Consider the following 21070-nt stretch of genomic DNA (forward strand, 5'->3'; position numbering starts at 1 on the left):
CTTGTGTGGGGCTCTTGCTGAGCGAGGAGACTGCTTGAAATTCCCTTCCTCTCCCTCTGCCCTTCTGAGTCTTGGCACATGCACACATGCTCACTCTAAAAAAGAAATGAGAATTTATCTTGCAGAACTAAAACTTTGTGCCCTTTGGCCCTCACCTGCCTGTATCCTGCTCCTCCCTGCCTTCACAGCCATTATTCTCTGGTCTGCTTTTCCCAGTGCGTTTAGAATAAAGAACTGTATCCTTGCTGGGCACATGCTTAGCTCTCTATCCTCTGCCCCATGCTTTTTTCTTTTCTTTTCTTTTCTTTCTTTCTTTCTTTCTTTTTTTTTTTTTTTTATTTTTTTTTTTTTTTTGTGAGAGAGAGAGAGAACACAAGCAGGGGGAGCAGCAGGCAGAGGGAGAAGGGGGCTCCCTGCGGGGCTCCATCCCAGGTTTCCCCTGGGATCATGACCTGAGCCGAAGGTAGATGTTTAAGTGACTAAGCCACCCAGGCGCCCCTGCTCCATGGTGTTTACTTTCCAGTCAACTTGCTTGTTCTCTGAATGTGCCAAGCTCAGCCATGCCTAAGGACCTTTGGCTTCTTTTCCCATCACAGCACCTACTGTGTGCCAGCAACCAAGGTAGTGGCATATCAGCAAATACCATCAGCAAATACCTTGCTGACTGCGTGTTTAAAAATCTCAAACTGGGACACCTGGGTGGCTCAGTCGTTGAGCATCTGCCTTCCGCTCAGGTCATGATCCCAGGGTCCTGAGATCAAGCACCACATCCGGCTCCCTGCTTGGTGGGAAACGAGCTTCTCCCTTTCCCACTCCCCCTGCTTGTGTTCCCTCTCTTGTTGTCTCTATAAAATCTTTTTTAAAAAAATCTTGAACTGCTGAATTGGTTTTTGAAAAGCTATCTAGTTGTCCCCCCCCCAACCCTGTCCCCAAGCTTTGTAAGATAAAGATAGAAATGATCTTTAAAAAAAAAATAGGTGACCTTATGGAATTATTTATTCAATTTGTTATAAAGGACAGTTTTTTACACCAATTATTTGACCTTTTTATTAAGGTCCTTGTAAGTGGGGACATGCAGGTGGCTGAGTCCGTTGAGTGTGCCTTTGGCTCAGGTCATGATCCCAGGGTCCTGGAATCAAGTCCCACATTGGGCTCCTTTATTAGTGGGGAGCGCCTGCTTCTCCCTCTGCCTGCTACTCCCCCTACTTGTGTGCTTAGGCTCTCTCTCTGACAAATACATAAAATCCTTAAGGAAAAAAAAAGTCCTTGTAAGTGTTCTGGAAGGAAGAGAATTAAAGAGGTAAAATTCAGTCTCTGTAATGAATAAGTTAATTGAATACAATCTGTCTTAAATATAGGCATGTTTAAGGTCTTGAACTAGTTTTATCTCTGTGTCTAAAACATTTTCACCAGCACACAACTCACATAATATTCCAGTTCGCATATATGAATGTGGAAATATCTGATGAATTTATTCAGTATGTTTATATTAGTGTCGTGTAGATTAAGAATTTGTGAAAACATACCAGATTTCCCGGTCTGAGAGTTTGTTTGTTTGGAAATGGTTTTAGTGTTTAGAATGTTCTGCAGTATCCCAGTCTATAATATAAGTTGATTTAAAAATAAAAATAAGAAGTTATGAAAGTAGTTCTCTTGAATCTTATGTAAGTAAACAAAATTTTTTTTCAGTATCTAAAATACCAATAATGAGTTTGTAAGTTGTGCCTTAAGATTTTGTTTGTCTGTTTTGGCCAAATATAAATCCTGCCTTTTGACACTTAAGCTTACAATTGTAAATAGTTGGTTTCCAATGCTTTTTAAAAAAACTTCCTTTTTTTTTTTTTTTAAACCCCAAGGTTTAGGCCTCATCAGGATGCGGACCTTGAAAAGCCACGTGTCGCTGCTTTAATTGACAGGCTCATTTCTTTTAAAAATAATGACAACGGAGCTTGGGTCAGAGGGGGAGACATTGTCGTTCAGAATTCAGCGTAGGTATTCTCTGCAAAGTCATTGTCTGATAACACTGATGTATGCACGAATTTAATTATTTATTTTCCAGGGTATTTATTTTCAAGTCTATAAAAAAAAAAAAAAACCCAGAGTACTGAAAGTACAGTGAGACTTTCTGGACTTTTAATATTAGTACTATTATTTTTAAAGTATGTTTGTTTTTAGTAATCTCTACCCTCGATATGGGGCTCGAACTCACAATCCTGAGATCAAGCATTGCATACTCTTCTGCCTGGGCCAGCGAGGCGCCCCTGGAATTATATTATTGTTCCTAATAGACCGGGTGAGCTCTGAGGACGTAAGCTCACGCTCGCAGACTGTGAATGTTTGGAATCGTCTCATTCCGCTGCTTTTATTGGAACTGAACCTGTCTGGTGACACGAGAGTTTTTTGATGAGATTGAACAGAAACTGGGGCTTTAACTTGATAGAACAACCATGGTCTATGTCAGAGAGCTAAATAAAGATTTTGAAACTACCTGGATTTCTTTCCTTTGCTTTTGGAAACTCAGAAGTTTGCCTGATGCTCTTTCACTGCCATTGAAAACAGAACTTGTGAATTCCACCTTAATAAGTCTGTTGACTTATGTCTTAACATGACTTGAGGCAGTAAGCATCTTGCTTTTTTCCCATTTTTATAATTTTAGGAGAAGTCTTGATGTACGTTGAGCTAAGAGTTGGTGTTCAAGAGTCTAGAAAAACATGTTTTTTCTGGCTGGCACTCATATTAGCTCCTTGGCATTTTACCGTCACCTCTGACTTTCATGGTGCAAAAAAATTAATTTTGTATGAAGTCTGTAGAGGTAGCTTAGGTATTAGTGTTGAAAAATTTGAAGAGAATGTTATGATCTAATTGTTTAAAAAAGAATTATGAAAATAACAGTGACAACGCACACGGACAGGCTGCTTCCTCTGTGCCAGGCACTGTTCTAAAGGGGTAGAATGAATTAGGATGTTTAATGCCCTCATCAACTCTGATGAGCAGGGTTATGTTATTGCTTCAACTTGTAGGTGAGCAAACTGAGGGAGAGTCAGGCCGAGTCATTTGCCCAAGGTCATGCAAGGTCACGCAGGTTCCCGCAGCCAGTCATTGGCAAAGCTAGGATTTGAACCGGGTACCTTCTCTGTGGAGTCTGTGCATTTAGCTGCTGGGAAGCGAGATGCTTTCTGTGATCTTGGAGAGTAAGCAGTATTGGAAGCTTCTGGATTTCCTAAAACTTGAATACTGAGAGAAATGATCTCTTGTTACATGAGATGGTAAATTAAATGTTCTCTTATTCTCTTGTCTTACAGATTTGCAGATAATGGAATAGGGCTGACCTTTGCCAGGTTGGTAATCACTTTGGAAATACTTTCGATTATTTTAAAGCTATAAGGTACAATAGCCTGGGTATTTGTTTTTGTTTTTACTTGATCGGAATAGGAGTGTACTATTATTGTATTAGCACTAAAGAAAACAACAACCACAACAAAACAACATCCACTTCCTGATACCACTAGAGGGCCAAAACCACATTTTTCTTAATTAATAGAATTTGTACCAAAGTTGGAGGTTAATATAGCTGGAATTCGATAGAAAGGTAGGCCCGTCATATCTTTTGTTTGGAAGAAAACACTTGAGGGGTGCCTGGGTGGCTCAAGTCAGTTAAGCATCTGCCTTTGGCTCAGGTCATGATCCCAGGGTCCTAGGATCGAGTCCCACATCAGGCTCTCTACTCAGCAGGGAGTCTGCCTCTCCCTCTCCCTCTGCCTGCCATTCCCCCTTTTTGTGTTTTCTCTTTGTCAAATAAATAAATGAAATCTTTTAAAAAAAACAACAAGGAGAAGAAATCACTTGAGAAGAAGGAAATAACAGTTGGGATCATATTAAATAACCTCTTTCTTCGAAGCCAGTCTAACTTTGCAGTGATCTCTAAGACCTGAACTTTTTATGGGACCGTTATTTCGGCTGCTGTCATGAACATGCTTGCCCTCGAACTGTTACATTCATGGCAGGTTCATTCTCCCATGTGCAATGCTGTTCCTTGAGACTAAACTCACCCATCAGTGCTGTGAAATGCAATTCCGTTTGTTTGTTTACTCCACAAACCACGAATTGATTTCTGTGAGGTATGCTCACAGTTTAGAAGGACTTTTTGATGATTTGATAATAGGTATTTGAAAAACCTCCTGGCTGCTTTGAAAACTAGCTTTTTTAGCTGTAACTTGCCCTTTTTTTTTCAAAATGATTTTATTTATTTATTTTTCTCAAGGAGAGAGACCACTTGTGTGAGAGTAGCAAGCAGAGAGAGGAGAAGCAGGCTCCCCATTGAGCAGGGAGCCTGACACAGGGACTTGATCCCAGAACCCTGGGGTCATTGTCTGAGCTGAAGGCAGACGCCTAACCGACTGAGCCACCCAGGCATCCCCCGCTATTTATCTGAGCGTCAATTTAAATCTCCTGGAAGGGGGAGGGTAATGTTTATGCTCATTTTCACAGCGATGGAAGCTTCCCAAGTGATGAAGGCTCTAGCCAGGAGGTATCCGAGTCTCTCTTTGTTGGGGAGAGCAGGAATTACGGCTTCCAGGGTGGTCAGAACAAGTATGTGGGCATTGGAGGGATAGACCAGAAGCCCCGGACCCTGCCTCGGAACAGGTAAGCATTGCTTGATCAGCGTACGGTTATATCTGAACAACAAATAAAACCCAACCCTTATGGAAGCTTCTGTAGTAATCCTGGGTGGACTGGTTCCCACCGTGCCGCTCTTCCCACCTTATCTAATTATCACTACTATTATTTTTGGTGTTATTGCTATTACAGTTGTGTGTAGTATCTTCTGGAATTCTGGAGCATTAACGATCGAACGCTTTATAGATTTCATTATCAATTGTTTAAACCAAGGAAGCGATCTCATTTTTCATTCCTTGCATGGCCTGATAAAAGCTGCTGATATTTTTGTTTTCTTCTTTCTTGAGCCACAGAAAGTTGGCCAAGCTGTAAACTATGACATGAGGTCACTTTTGCCTCAATCTGTGAGGTTGGTTTGCAGAAATAGCCACTGGAAAAAGGAAATAACCTATTGCAAAGAGTCCTAGAAAATAAGAGTGGGCAGTTGCCAAAGCTGACTCAAGCCCTGACCACGGCCCATATAATTACGAGTGTTTCAGCTGCGTGGAGGAGACTCTTGGCATGTTTTCTGTCAAAATAATCACAGAGTCATTAAAATAGTACTTACCCCAGAATGATTCTTTGGAGCTTTTAGGGGAGCTACTAACTAATTAATCCATACCTTGGTTCTGAGACACAGTTTGGAATCGTCCTTGTAAGAAAAATAGAGAAAAACTCATGTTCTAAAGGTCTCACATTAGAGCTACTGTCAGAATTTATCAAGCAGCAGTCCTCTTAAAGTTGTGCACCATAGGTGGTCATTGGGCTAGGACAGGTCAGGGGGATGGGCCCAAAGGGCTTGGCTTTGAGGGCCAAATGGACTTTACTAGCTTCTGGCACAGAGTGAGCTTGCTTCCACTTCCCCTGTGCTGGTCGTTGGGAAGTTTTGAATGCCATTATAAGCTTCGCTCTGTGTAGCACTCCTGTTGGCCAGACTGTGTGGAAGCCACTGGGAAAGAAACTTCATGGATATTTAAGAGCTAACATTTATTAAATGCTGATGATGTGTCAGGTCCCGTTCTAAGTACTCCATTCTCTGCTTAATCCTTGCAAAGCCCAGTGAGGTAGGTCCTGTCGTTAATCCTGCTTTATAAATGAGGAGCTTACTGAACGTGGCTGGGTGGGATTTGGGTCCCGTGACTCGGCCTTCCGCACGGTCCATGCCTGTCGGAGTGTTCTAAGCTGTACCTGTCTCTTCTGACGTGTCACCAAAAATGGCTGTTGGTTTTTGGTGGCAGTAGGAGGGTGGCCAGCTCCGTCCTTCTTTTATTTTATGAAGCCTTCAGTTTCTTCTTCTTTTTCTTGTCTCTCTCTCTGTTTCTAACTGAAGTATAGTCGACTTAAAGTAGTACGTTTCAGGTGTGCAAAATACTGACTCAAGGATCATATATATGTTAAAAAAAAAAAAAAGAATCATATATATGTTATGTGGCCCCCAGTTTCATTTCAAAATGCTCACTGCTTCCTTGTGAAGGAGGCTTTTCCAAAACAAAGACTCCTCCTTGGTCCCTGGACCCAGCCTTTGTTTTATTGTGTCTTGACAACTTTTTCTATGTGAGAGAACCATTTGGGGATCTCTCCTCAGAAATGCATCGAGATGCATAGTTTTTTTAACCAGGTGATTTCGTTTCCTTGCTAGCATGTAGGCTTTTGCTGTAAAACACTGCCAAGTTGTAAACTAGAGTTGCTGTAGAAATCCTCGGCAGTGCCATTAAAGAACTTTAACAGAGTAGACACCTAAGGGATCCAGAATATTATGGGTTTTGTACCTTAATTATGATTAATGATATATGATGAGTAGGTTAAGGGGCTTGTGTTTGAAGAGAAGGGAGGAAAATGAATAAACCGAATTTCTCACTCCAGCCAGCCCCTCTGACATAGTAAGCCTTAAGAATTTACACTTTTATACTTTCAAGCATATCATTTCATTTTATTACTGTCATTTAGTGGCTTGAAAGGAGGTTCTCTCTGTGGAAGCTACAGATTTGTCTTTTGTTCTCTTGCCAGAGATTTTGGAACCAAAGGGGAAGTATATGAGTTCCCAAATAAAAGGTCTTAACTGGGTTGATTGAAGCGGGAAATGTCCCATTCAGAGAGGCCTCCATTCTGTCCCAAACAGCACGTCTCTCACCCCAATCTGTTGTAGTACTGTGTGTCACTGCCCCCACAACACTTACTATCTGAAATTACCTTTTGTTTTTCTCTTTGCCTCTTCCGCTGCAGTATGCGTTTCATTCGAGCAGGGATGGTCTCTTGGTTCCACTGGATTCTAGAATTGTACTTAGCGTGTCCAGGAGATTGAACAGTGTTTATAAAACAAACATGTGACTGGGCGTCTGGGTGGCTCAGTGGGTTAAAGCTTCTGCCTTCAGCTCAGATCATGATCCCAGGGTCCTGGGATCGAGTCCCGCATCGGGCTCTCTGCTCAGTGGGGAGCCTGCTTCCCCCTCTCTCTCTGCCTGCTGCTCTGTCTACTTGTGATCTCTGTCAAATAAATAAATAAAATCTTTTAAAAACAAACAAACGTGTGAGTGAAGGGAGGGGCCCATGTGCATTAAACAAAATCTTATGTTTCAACAGGACGTTCCCCATCAGAGGTTTTCAGATTTATGACGGGCCCATTCATCTAACCAGGTGTACCTTCAAAAAATACGTGCCCACGCCAGATAGGTACACCAGCGCTATTGGCTTCCTTATGAAGAATCCCTGGCAGATAACCCCCAGGAATAACATCTCCCTCGTGAAGTTTGGTCCACATGTAAGTATGTCCTTACGGTATCTGTGTAGTGACCATGCGGGAGCGTGGGGGGATAGATCATTCCCAAAGACAAAAACACCAAGTATTCATGATGAGTCTTTACAACTAGGAGGAGAAGTAGATGCAGGAGAGACTCTAATTCCATGCACACTGTTCCATCGGGTTCAAGGTGAGAACAGAAGTTCCATGTGACCTGAGGTATTTTTGGCCTTCATGTAATACCTCGGAAGGGACCACAGCTTAAAGTGATGACACGGCATGGGGGGATGGGAGAGTGTCAGAGGAGCATCAGGATCTAGGGTTTGGGGAGGTTCATTGTGATCATCTATGAGGAGAACTGAGTTGTGCCTGGTATTTTACTTGTCTGGGGCTTGTTCTTCTGGAGAACCAGAGGATAGAAGGATGGGAAAGAAGAGGAGTACTGGGATGGTATAAGACAGATACAGGTATGAACTCTTGGGAGGTTTTTATGAAGACTGCAAAGAAGACTGAGAAATAAATTGTTTACAGTACAGTAGCCCACAGAAATTGTTTTCTTTGTACTTTCATCTGTGCCCTCTGGAGCCTGAGCACACAGGACAGTCTGATTATATACCTTGCCCTCCGCCATCTTGCCTGTTCCTGGTACTGGGGGGATGAGAGTCTCTCCTCACTCACTGCTCCCACAAATGGCTGTAACTGGGAAGTGGCTCATATTTCTCTCATTTTTGTCCACAGGCAGACTCTGCAGTTGCCTAGCTTAAAATAGAACACGGGAGGGGCGCCTGGGTGGTTCAGGGTTAAGCCTCTGCGTTCGACTCAGGTCATGATCTCAGGGTCCTAGGATTGAGCCTGACATCAGGCGCTCTACTCAGTGGGGAGCCTGCTTCCCCCTTTCTCTTTCTGCCTGCCTCTCTGCCTACTTGTGATCTCTGTCAAACTAATAAATAAAATCTTTGGGGGGGGGGGAAAAAAAGAACATGGGATAGTTTGACCGGAGTCTATATCCAGTTTTCCAGAATGGCTGAGGCATGAAACAGGAGCCCAGGTCCAAATTGGGATGCCAGCTTTGTTGGCTGGCTCTCTCTTAGGCCCTATGACTCTAGGGGAAGAGGTAAGGCTACACTAGCAGATCATTTCCCACATAAATAAGTAGGGCAGTCCTTAGAACAGCTAGGGAGGAGGTGGGATGTTCACTTACTACCCACACAGACCTTTCCACACACAGACTTCTAGTGACCTCTGACACACTCGTTCTGAAAAATAGCTCACTGGGTGTTACATTAGCTGTGGAGTTCCCAAGTTCTCACATCCCTGCTCTTCAAGGTAGTGGTCAACAGCCTGGGGGTCTGGTGGTGCTGGTGCCCAGAGAACAGTTTGCAAAGGGAACAGTGCCAATTTTATTCTCCCTGAAGAGGTGGGAAATGTGTCCTAAACATCTCCTAGATTTAACCACAGAAGGACCAAGGGAAATGGAAAAAGGTCCTACAAGTAAGAATTTAGAGCCACTTGTCCCAAACATCACTGATTTTTCATAGAGTTGCCTATTACTTAGATGTTCGGTTGATTTTACAACATCTGAGGGTGATGAGTACATAAAAGCATTTTTGAGGTGTATCTGCGAGGCTTGCATAGTGGGAATAATTTACCACTAATAAGAAGTAGCTAAAGACTATAAAACTTGTCACCTGCAGCCTGCTTTGCAGCTGTGTACTGTGTGTTTAATAAAAGCCTTAAATTAACTCTACCTGGCATGAAAATGACTGAGCTGGGTTTGGTTGATGTTGGAGAGAATGTAAAAATAAAATGATGAGCTAGCTCAGAAGCTGGAATTTATAATAGATTTTTATTTAATTGAGGTATAATTAGCAGGCAGGGAAATGCACACACCTTAAGTGTGAAGTTTATAATTCTTTTTTTTTTTTTTTTAAAGATTTTTATTTATTTGACAGAGATCACAGGTAGTCAGAGAGGCAGGCAGGGAGAGAGAGGAGGAAGCAGGCTCCCTGATGAGCAGAGAGCCTGATGCGGGGCTCGATCCCAGGACCCTGGGATCATGACCTGAGCCGAAGGCAGGGGCTTTAAGCCACTGAGCCACCCAGAGTAATTCTTAACAAATATGCGTGACTGCGTGTTTCCCCCTTCCCACGACTGTTCTGATTCTCTTACCAAGGTTAGTTTTGTCTGGAGAGCAGGTAATTCTTTTTAAATGGGAAAAATGGAAAAGACCAACATTAGCTACGTGACCTCCACAAGGCTCTGTGACTTTTTTCTTTTTTCTTTTTTTTTTTTTGCCCAACCATGTCATAATTAACTGAACACTTTGATTGATTGGGTGCCATCGTTGACATCTGTGAACTGGGGCTCTCGGCTGCTCTAACCTTGAAGCAGTTGAAATGGATATGCCTTTGGGTGCAGGCAGGGGATGCCGGCCAGGACAGTAGAAGCCTTCCCATGGTGATGTCCTGGTTTTTCACTGCCGGCAGGTCTCTCTGAACGTCTTCTTTGGAAAGCCTGGCCCCTGGTTTGAAGACTGTGAGCTGGATGGTGACAAGAACTCCATATTCCACGACATCGATGGCTCCGTGACAGGCTACAAGGATGCTTATGTGGGAAGAATGGACAACTACCTGATCCGCCACCCAAGCTGCGTGAACATTACCAAATGGAACGCGGTGGTCTGCAGCGGGAACTACGCCCAGGTGAGCCGTTGTGCACTGTGATGCCTGAACTCCGACCCCGCTGCCGACAGCATCTCTTCTGGGAGGAGGGCTCTCTTGCTCTGCAGTGTCATTGATCCTTTCCAAAGGATGATTTTTCTTTAGGAAAAAAGAAAAAAAAATTCACAAGGGATCAGGGACTCATATAATTTTATTTCAAGTCCTCCTCCTTCAGAGCAATTCAACAAGTGGGTCCAAGAGTGGTAGGATGATTTGCCTTTGGTTAAATATGCTTGGGATACAGTTGGGGTGAGAACCTATACTTCCTAAGTCTTAGGCTGGGTTTTCTTGCCATGCTGCCGCTGTGCTCACTGAAAGGGGGATTTATTCTTGGCTTTGAGGGTCATTATCTCTGCTAAATTAGAGAATTAGGCAGGGGGATAAAGATTGGAGGAAGTTTTCTGGCTTAATTTTAAAGGAGTATTAGCTTCTTTGTTGTGGGATTTTTTATTCCCATAAGAAAAAAAAATAGGTTATTCTTGCCTAAGTTGTGGGGAAAACAAGGGAAAAAATGGAGAATTAACTATAATAGAGAAGAAAAGAATGTAGTTTGAAATGTAGTTTCTTTTTCCTTTCCTCTTACTCTTAATGAGAATTGCCTGCTAAAACTAAGTTAACCTCGGATGCTGTAAAAATTCTAGAATTAACATAAAACAAAACCAAAAAGCTTTTAGCTCTTTTCTGTAGCTACAGTTTAGTTGAATTTCATGGGTGTGTGTCTGAGAGTGGTATGTACTCACCAGTGAAATAGAAAATTATTATAAATGTGCCCGTCAACCCTTTGGATTTCAAATGTATTCGAGAATGTGAATCTAATCCTCCTGTCTTACAAGGCAGAGTAGTAATTCAATTTTTATTGGAGGACGAAGAAAGAAGTAAGTCATCTAATGCTTCCTAGGAGGTTCTAGGAATGGTGGGACCACAAGTCAGAAATTTTCTCCTGAGAATTTGAGATTTGGGCTGGGAGCCCAGATCTCCAGCCATTTGCTGTTACTTAGATAATGTTTAGACTGTATGTTTTTCGGTAAAAGGTAGAAACAAAATAAGACTGTATGTTTTTAGGCAAAAAGGTAGAAGCACCTGGATCTCAAGACGGAATAATAATTGTTCGGCTATTTGTGAATATATTTTAGCTCTTTGCTAACGCAAGGGTTCAAGCGGCTCAGGAAGAAAGGTGAAAACGTAAGGCGCATTTAAGTTAGAGGGGCGCCTGGGTGACTCCGTCGGTTCAGTGTCCCAGGGTCGTGGGATCGAGTCCCGTTACCGGATTTCCTGCTCAGTGGGGAGTCTGCTTCTCCCTTTGCCTCTGCTGCTCCCCTTGTTTCTGCTCTCTTCCTCCCTCTCTCTCTCAAATAAATAAATAAAATCTTGGGAAAAAAAAAAAAAAGTTACATGTGTCACTTCCCGTCCTTCCTGGATTTGGAAGAAGGCAGGAGATTGATTATGATATGTCTATTACATATATCCTATTGTATATAATCTTTTTTTAAATGTTATAACCTAGTTCTAAAATGATACTGTTATTTTAACGTATATTTGAAATTATACATTCTATATTTGTATAATCTATATAATAAGTATAGGTTAAATATAAACATTTTAAAAAATAAGTATATTATGTTTGTGTAGTAACTATAATATAATATATAGTACATAAATAAACACTAAATAAATATAAATATTTTTATAACAAATTTTTATACTTTTTATTTTAATAATATATTATGATTTTTATAATATGATTTTTATAGATACTATTATAATTTTTACAATACATACTAAATAAGTATAAAATACTAAGTCAACATATACTAAATAAATATATATAAATGAAGACCATTGGTAGTCTCAAGCAATATGTTTCCTATCGTTATTTTAAATCTTCAAGGGGTGTTGTAAAGAAGAGTGTTACTATACTGAACTAGTCAGACATGACTGAGATTTGGGAGCGTTTCTGGCTCACAGGTTGTATGCATGAGGAATTAATATGGACAGAACCATAGAACTGACAGGAAGAAAAATAGAGAACTCTTGTGGATTAAATTCTGTTTCCAGCAAACGTTTTAATCCCCCTGGAGAGTTCCGTTATGGGATAGTGATTTGTTTTAGGAAATCGTTCTGAGGTGTGTTCTTTGGAGGATGTCTTTGGAGAAGGTTTCGTTTTGGCCCAGCGAGGGGCACAGCCACTGGAATGAATTCAGGATTTTTAAATTTGTCTCTGTTGAATGTATTTTTTTCCAGTTTTTGCAAAGTGCTTTATAGCTTTTATTTTATTTATTTATTTTTGAATGGGTGAAAAATGACTTCTTGGGCTGATGTAGGTCATGGAAAATTGAAAGCCAAAGCTCTAAGATATTTCAGTTTTCCATCTCTTGTTTTAGAGGAAAGGCTTTCAGATTGACTGGTGGGTATCAGTTTTCACATTAATTTACGGATTCTTTGTATGTGTGTTCTTCAGACTGAGGTATTTCTTTGACAAGCTGTGTAAGCCACAGAGGTTTTATATTCTGATGAATAAGCCGGCCTGTGGCGGAGGAACGGATGATGAAGGTCTTGGCTAGCGGAATGCTTGGTCTGTTTTTACCATTGCCGCTTAAGTCGGCTTCGTTTTAAGTATAACTTAGGATGAAGTTGGCTACTATTCATTGAGTCTGGCTTAGGTCACAGAACCTCTGTTCTGGAAGGAGGGACTCTGAACTTTGTGCTGGAAAATGTTTGTTTAGGTTATCTGAGCTTTCATCCTCTGCTCTTTAATTCTTTTTTTAAAAAATTCATTAAGTTTTAATTTTTTTTCAAGATTTTTATTTATTTGAAAGAGAGCATGAGTGTGGGGGGAGGGGGAGAGGGAGAGGGAGAAGCAGGCTCCCCACTGAGCAGGGAGCCCTACATGGGACTGGATCCCTGGACCCCGAGACCGTGACCCGAGCCACCCAGGCGCCCCTTAAGTTTTTAATTTTAATTCCAGTTTAGTTAACATAGGGTGTTCAGTTAGTCTTAGGTGTGTGAGGTAGTGATTCAACAATTCCACACGTGGCTCAGTGCTCATCATGGTTCACTGTGCTCCTGAATCCCCAGTCCCTATTTCGCCCAGCTCGCCCTGCCCCCCACCTCCCCTCTGGGGACTACCAGCACGTTCTCTGTGGTTAAGAGTCTTCTCCCCTTTACTTCTTGATTGCTTTCCGAAGGTTTACGTGCAGACGTGGAGCACCCAGAATCTGACTATGACCATCGCGCGAGATGAGTACCCCTCCTACCCTATGGTGCTCCGGGGCATTAACCAGAAGGCTGCCTTTCCTCAGTACCAGCCGGTGATCATGCTGGAGAAGGGCTACACCATCCACTGGAACGGGCCGGCACCGAGGACTGCTTTTCTCTACCTCATAAACTTCAACAAGTACGTCTCCATTACTGTGACTTCCCATAGTGGAGCCAGGCATCATTTCCTGGGGACAGACCAGACCGTTTGCTCTTGGAGCAGGGCAAAAATGCCAGTTTTCACGTACTTCGTTCTTAGGTGGAGGCTGTATCTGTCTTGGTGACACAATGAAGCAGTTTCACAGATTGACAGGACCCAATCATGTTAAAAACATTTCTCTTTTGTCTGTGGTTGAGCTGTTGTGGGCAGCCTCACAAGAGGTTTTACTACAGCCTGCCGAATGCTCTAATTCCCCGTCGCTGGGAGGGGCCGAAGTTGTGTTGGACGTTCCAGTGGAGCTCTTGGTTATCTAGAAAGTGCAAAGATGTTTGAGGCCCACTTTAGACCTGACAGAAGAGAGAGGCGTGACTGACAACTAACATCAGCTACAGGCAGAGGGGAAAGAGCCGGACGTGAATCCCAGGCGCCCACCACCCCTGCCGGAAGGCATCTTTCTTGTCCCTTCTGGATTTCAGTTGTCCGTCCTAATAATATTACTTCCAATCAAAGGCTCTGTTTTTCCATCAACGTATGCAAGTGTTTTCTGTGTGCCCGCTGACCCAAAGATGAGCGAGAAAAGTTCTTGCCTTTCAGGAGCTCCTGTTGTCCAGGTAGAAGAAATTTTAAGTGCGTTGACAACCCAGTGCTATTTTTAGTGGACACGGGATAGAGCAGAAATGCTGCCTACCGGGGCCCACCGGGGCCCGGCCGGGCTGCCCAGAGGAAGTGATACTGAGGGCTCAGTCTTGGTAGAAAAGCAGTGCCGTTGAGAACGGGCTGGCTCTGCTCAGGGACGGATGGATTCAGTGCGATGGGAGCATGGGGTGTGTCGGGCAAGTGACAGATGACCCTGGCAAGGAGGCATGGGACTATTTTGAGAGGCAGAGGTGACCAGTCTAGTTGCGTGTGATGGTGACCCCGGGGGAGTCCAGGAGATGGCTTGGATAGGTGTTGGAAAAATTGAAATGGCCTATCTTAAAACATCCACTTGAAAAAAAAAAAAGAAAACAAAAAAACACCCATTTGAAATGAACAGAGGTGGACCTATAATGTGTAGGACTTCAGCTCTGTGTAGGTCAATTCCAGGGGTCTGTGACATATCAGAGGATGCCCTTCTTCTGAGATGTTAGGGCCCTAGCACCTGCTCTAAAGCAGACCATGACTGTTTTCCCCTAACACTTGCTGCTGTTTCTCGGTGCCTTTGCTGGAGAATTGCACCCCTGCCTACGGAGTCAGCCCCAGGCAAAAATCCCAGGACTCATCACTGACGCTTCTTTTCTTCGTCCCAACCCATCAGTGACCAGAGCCTGTCGGTCGCATCTCCTTAGTGCTGTGCGAGTCTCTCCACTTCCGCCCACACTGCTTGCGGCTGAGTTCAGACCATTATCGTCTCTCGCCTGGATCCTACGTGATCTCCCCGCCTCCAGTCCTTAGTTCACACTGTGTCCAGGGTGAGGTCTCTAAAAGCCAATCCTGTGTGGCCAGTCTCCGGAGTGAGCTGCGCAGAAGGCAGTGAAAGAAACAGCAACAGTCAGAGGGGACCACGGGGAAAGTCAGAGTGACCAGGAATGGGAAGACTGGTATCCGGCAGCGTGTGAATTTGATGTGAGAGATTACAACCAAAGGATACGCAGGGTTCTGTGGGGATCCCGTGTAACTTCTGAACAAGCACCGAGCAGGAAAAGATCTTTTAGAGTAAAAATCTTTTAAAGTGAAACAAGGCTGAACCCAGAAGTTTCAAAAATCTGCATGGGCTTTTGAAGTTCAGTCAGATTTTCCTAGCCTAAGTAGCTCAAAGTGTATAAAAATTACATCGTGGGCAGAGGCAGGAGGAAGAGATGGACAGTTTTTTCCCCCACATTTGATGTGATGATAGAACAGTCATAGGTTTTGTCATAGTGCCATGTCTACGAATAATACTTTAAAAATGGTAAGAGCTGTGCTTATTCACTAAACAAAATAAGGAAGATAGAGAAAAATATAAAGAAAATGGAAATAACCTATAAGTCTTCTAATCAGAGTGAGGCGTTATAAATGTAGTATTCTCCCCTCTCTCCACCTTTTTTTTTTTAAGATTTTATTCCTTTATTTGACAGACAGAGATCACAAGTAGGCAGAGAGGCAGGCAGAGAGAGAGGGCGAAGTGGGCTCCCTGCTGAGCAGAGAGCCCGATGCGGGGCTCGATCCTAGGACCCTAAGACCATGACCTGAGCCGAAGGCAGAAGCTTTAACCCACGGAGCCACTCAGGCACCCGTCCACCCTTGTGTTTTTGGAGCATATAAATATACCAGCATTTACTTGACTGCTCTCTTTCTCCATGAGCATGTACCTTCTTTTTCTTCTGCCAGCCCCTCGACACATCCTTTATGCTATTATAAATGATACAGCATAGAGCATCTTTCCTGGTCTATGTTCCTAATTATTCTTTAATGGGATTACTGGTAAAACCTGTACGAATAATTTTAAGGCCTCGTTACATATTATTTTTAAAAATTTGTTGGAAGAGTAGTGGTAATTGTAGAACCCTGTGAATGTACTTAATGCCACTGAACTGTGGAGTTAAAAATGGATAAAAAGATAAATTTTTGGTTATGTATATTTTACCACAACTTACAAAATGCCCTCAAACAGCAAATGATTTAATGGTTTCCAGAAAGTGTTGATTTTATATCTAAAAATAGGATATTACCTAAGGAAAAAAAAAAACCCCACAGCAATTTGGTAATATGCATCGAAAGATTTAAAAGCACATATGCCTTTATAGCCAAAAGTTTTACCACTAAGTATTTATCCTAATGCAATCATAAAAGAAAAAAAAATATTTATGAACAAAAAAATTCTTGGGAGGGGCATCTGGCTGGCTCAGAAGGTTGGAGCGTGCAACTCCTGATCTCAGGATTGTGAGTTTGAGCCCCACTTTGGGTGTAGGGATTACTTATAAATAAATAAAATAAATAAAAATTGGGGCGCCTGGGTGGCTCAGTGGGTTAAAGTCTCTGCCTTTGGCTCGGAGATCACAAGTAGGCAGAGGCAGACAGAGAGAAAGGGAAGCAGACTCCCTGCTGAGCAGAGAGTCCGATGCGGGACTCGATTCCGGGACCCCGGGATCACGACCTGAGTGGAAGGCAGAGGCTTTAGCCCACTGATCCACCCAGGCGTCCCCACAGCAGAAATTTAAGGCAGAGAAGAATCACGGCTGAAATTTACAAATGCTATAGTACTCAAAATACGCAGACTCAAGTGTGGATTCGTTGTTTTATTGTCTCTCCTTTATAGGAATGACTGGATTCGAGTTGGCCTCTGCTATCCATCAAACACAAGTTTTCAGGTCACCTTCGGCTTTTTACAGCGCCATAACGGCTCGTTATCCAGAATGGAGGAGTACGAGCCCGTGCACTCGCTGGAAGAGCTGCAGCGGAAGCAGTCAGAGCGGAAATTCTATTTTGACTCCAACACAGGGTAATTGGGCGCAACCAGTGAAAGAGAATTATTGCTATTTTTCTTTAATGGTGAAATTACTAGTCTTCAGCCTAACTAAGAATAGGTTGGGATAGGACGGCTGTTTAGAAACGCAGCCGATGTGGGTAATTCTCCGCTCATCACTATTAGAGGTTTAGAGACGTAGAATGACTCGTAATTACAGTTGGCAGCAGGAATCGGATGAAGATGTTTGCCGTATACCTATTAAGGCAATTTGGAGAGGAAAATTACCCTTGTCAATAAAGAACCAGGAGGCCCAATTGAAAATTAAAATAATTTTTTTTTCTATGGCAACTCTTAAGATGATTACTTACGTGGGCTAGAGTTCATATTTCAGGGAGAGCTCGTTTTTTTCTTCCTTTAAGGTGATCTCTCAAGTTGACCTTGAGTTTAAAAAAACAACCAACACCAAACCACTGTGTAACCATAGCATGTTTGCTTTCAATTTTCTCTAGGCTGCGTCTTTCCACTTTTTAATTCTAATCCTGTTCACCCGGGGTCCTGTTGGCTTTGTCTGCCTTTATCCAGTTACAGTCTCTCAGCCTTTGGGTTATGGTAGGCTCGATCTCCTGTACTCATCCAGCAAGTAGCATGCTCCTTCAGCGTCCATCCCTGAAGCTGACATTCCCATCACGTATGCCATCGTCTGGGTGCCATAAAGATACTCATGTGACGAAGAGCCATTTCTTAGGCAAATTCGCTGTCGGCTAAATCAAGGATGTGGGCTTGTAAAGCAAGTCCTTAGCAAACTAGAGGTTTAAATGCTGCGATTCCTGTAGTGGGGTTTTCAGGGTGCTTTCTGAGGTCACCCAAAAGCTCAGCCTGGGATGCCCAGTGACATCCCAAAAGGATGACACTGGGGCTAACTCCTGAGGAATGAGTAGGAGGAGATGGAAAAAGAGAGGGTTCAGGTGTCCCCAGGAGCAGCGCGGAAAGGTGCATGGAGGCATGGAAGAACGCGGCATGGCATGTTTGGGGGAAAGATGAAAGTTCAGAATGGGGAGACGGGGGCGTGAGGTGGGGGTTCTGTTAAGTGGCTTGTTAGTTTTTGAAGAAGATGCCCCTCATTTGCCCTCCAGGGCTCCCCCAAGCAGCCCTTGTGACCTGCTCTTCTTATCATAATTGTCGCTGATTTTCAGTTCTTAGTAAGACTTAAGACAACCTACTGGGACTTTTATACAGCAGATGACAGAACTTCCACAGTCCCTGTTGGTTTTCCACAGAAATAAATGGAACACCCCAATTTGTGAGGATGGTCTGGAGATCACAAATGATGAATGATTAACTGGGAAATATTTTTTTTTTCCATTCTGGTATTTTTAGAATCCCTCAGCCTTCGAGGTTCTAATTCTTTTTAATTCTATTCCTTTTGTTGATTTTTAAGTGTATTCATTTTTTTAAATTTTAAATTAAAAAAAATTGTTTTTTAATTGTGTGTCAAAAGGCCCAAGCCTAATTAGGTCCCTTTCATTCCTGACAGATTTATGTTAAAAGTGTTGATGTTAGGACAATGGCTGATTTTTTTACCTCGGAACTGCATCTTTTCGTTGTTCACTGACTTCGTATTAAAATATGAATTCGTGATCTCCAGTAATCAATCACATTGGATCAGATGCTTTACAGTCTTGACTTCCTTTGGTTCAGAAAGACTAAGTTTGCTGACAGATGTTGGACTGTTGCCTGGAAGTTACTTTTCCATCCATCTTGGCAGCAGGAGGATAATTCCAAGTGGGCGGGGACGGTTCCTTTCCCTTGATTTTGGCCGAAGTACAGACAGAAGGACCTCAGGCCCATCTGCTCTTGGTAAACATCACAGGAATTGATGGGAGACCGTAGCAAGCATGTCGCAGTTGCTATTTTTATTTATTTCGAATTTATGCCTTAAACTGAAATGATTAATAAACTACCCCCCCAAAAAAAACCCCACACACTAATTTACGAAATCATAAACTCAATATAAGTCTAAAATTTTCCAAGGAAGTTTGAACCAAACCAAAGTCCATCCTCCTAAATTACCTGTTGAAGTAATTCACTGCAGGAATGAACTTTGGTATGTTCCAGAATGACTGAATCGGGTTATCAAAATATCTCCTGAAAGTAGTGTTGCATTTTGCATTTGACATAGGGCCCTGGAAGGATAGAAAGGAAGGAGAATCGACTTTATTAGTTTTGTAATTTATTTTCTTTTAAGGAAAAGTTACTTTATTAGAGGAACAGCCTTCTGGGCCATGAGCCAGTGGGAGGCATTTCCGTGAGTTTGTGAGAGGCCGGCTAACATCCCGTGGACCGGTTTGTGTTCTCAGGTTGCTGTTTTTGTATCTCAAAGCCAAAAGCCACAGGGATGGCCACAGTTACTGTTCATCTCAGGGATGCGAACGAGTCAAGATCCAGGCAGCGACGGACTCAAAAGATACCAGTAACTGCATGGCCAGAGCGTATCCCCAGTATTCCAGGAAGCCGTCGGCCCTCAAGCGTATGCCTTCCATGCTCACCAGGCTCTGTCAAGACTGCGGGACCCGCCAGGTAGATCAGGGAGAAGACTGGGCTGTGGGTGGGAGGAAGAACTGACAGCAGTGTTTTGTTTTGGTTTTTGTTTGTTTCTTTATTTTGGCAATAGGCACGTTTTTCTTGGGAACATGTGTCTTGCCAAGTTATAAGTACTGCGGGATTTCTCCTGAATTTTGGCCCATTCTAGAATGCAGTAAGCCTAAGAAGTAAACTAGTCCAAATTTGTGATAGACATATCTGACGCCTGAGATACAGCAGTTTACTGGGGATGGCTCTGGATTTTCTGGTCCTTGTTTTCTTTCCCCTCAGCTGTGATTCTGTTAAAATATTGCTCTTGGGTTTCCATGTCCGTGATGTAGAAGAGTACTTTCTTTTATTGAGAACTATAAAATGTCTCTTCCAAAAATGCAGCTGCTGTATGGGGCACCTGGGTGGCTCAGTCGGTTGAGGGTCTGACTTCTGATTTTGGCTGAGGTCCTGATCTCAGGGCTGTGAGATCCAGCCCCATGTTGGGCTCTGCGCTAAGCAGGGAACCAGCTTGAGATTCTCTCTCCCTCTGCCTCTGCCCTTCCCCCACCAAAATAAATAAATCTTAAAAAAAAGGGGATGCCTGGGTGGCTCAGTTGGTTAAGCAGCTGCCTTCGGCTCAGGTCATGATCCCAGCGTCCTGGGATCGGGTCCCACATCGGGCTCCTTGCTCCGCGGGGAGCCTGCTTCTCCCTCTGCCTCTCTGTTTGCCTGTGCTCGCTCTCTTCTGACAAATAAATAAATAAAATCTTCAAAAAAAAAAAATGCAACTCCTATTGAAAATTGCCCCCCCTTAAGGTGGAAAGCTACTGTTAATTTTGAAGCATTTGCTATTACATTTACCTGTAATTAAAATTACAAACTAACTTTGGCTAGAAGCAAAATTCTTTTCCTTCTTAATTACAAGGCTTCCCTCTGGATCTTAAGAACATGTGGCAATGAAAGTAAAGCCAAAATAATGAGGTCAGACTGGGTTTTCAGAGGAGGTCACACCAGCTCCAAGTAAAAAAGAAGTATAGAGTTGATATTGCTCTAATTAATATTTAAGTTTTGCTCAACAAATACAGGTTACGGAAAATGGTTCTCAAAGTGTAGTCCCAGATCAACCACATCAGCATCACCTGGGAACTTATAAGATATTAGAATCCTTGGTCCTGCCCTAGTCCTGCTGAATCAGAAATGTTTTTCCTTTGTTTTTGCCTGTGGGTGATGGTAAGAAGCAGAAAGAGGAACATGGATTTATTCTTCCTGTTATCATATATGAATATTTTTTCAGTGGCAACTCACTATCCACAGTTTCAATCTTTCATATTGTTGTCCCACTTCTATTCTCCACCTCAAATAAAACCAGCCCATCAACCCACCCACCAACCAAGCAGCCAGCCAACCAACTCCTCAACCAACCCACCAACCTGGCCACCTACCAACCAACCAGCTAGCCAACCAACTCACCAACCCACCCACCAACCAGGCCACCTACCAACCAACCAGCTAGCCAACCAACTCACCAACCCACCCACCAACCA

At 42.9% G+C, this 21070-nt stretch overlaps 1 protein-coding gene across 5 annotated transcripts in view; it reads left to right on the top strand.

The window, feature by feature from the left end:
* The window catches only part of CEMIP2 (cell migration inducing hyaluronidase 2), a 98416-nt gene that overhangs the window by 65432 nt on the left and 11914 nt on the right, over positions 1–21070 (top strand). For all 5 annotated transcript variants that reach the window (XM_059411869.1, XM_059411868.1, XM_059411867.1 and 2 more), the window contains 8 exons: positions 1857–1988; positions 3303–3338; positions 4489–4644; positions 7237–7414; positions 9880–10095; positions 13299–13507; positions 16806–16988; positions 19313–19532. In XM_059411869.1, coding sequence (XP_059267852.1) covers positions 1857–1988; positions 3303–3338; positions 4489–4644; positions 7237–7414; positions 9880–10095; positions 13299–13507; positions 16806–16988; positions 19313–19532 — 1330 coding nt within the window. The remainder of the gene's footprint in view (positions 1–1856; positions 1989–3302; positions 3339–4488; positions 4645–7236; positions 7415–9879; positions 10096–13298; positions 13508–16805; positions 16989–19312; positions 19533–21070) is intronic.

This window comes from Mustela nigripes, chromosome 9 (assembly GCF_022355385.1).
Source record: "Mustela nigripes isolate SB6536 chromosome 9, MUSNIG.SB6536, whole genome shotgun sequence".
NCBI classification, from domain to species: Eukaryota; Metazoa; Chordata; class Mammalia; order Carnivora; family Mustelidae; genus Mustela; species Mustela nigripes.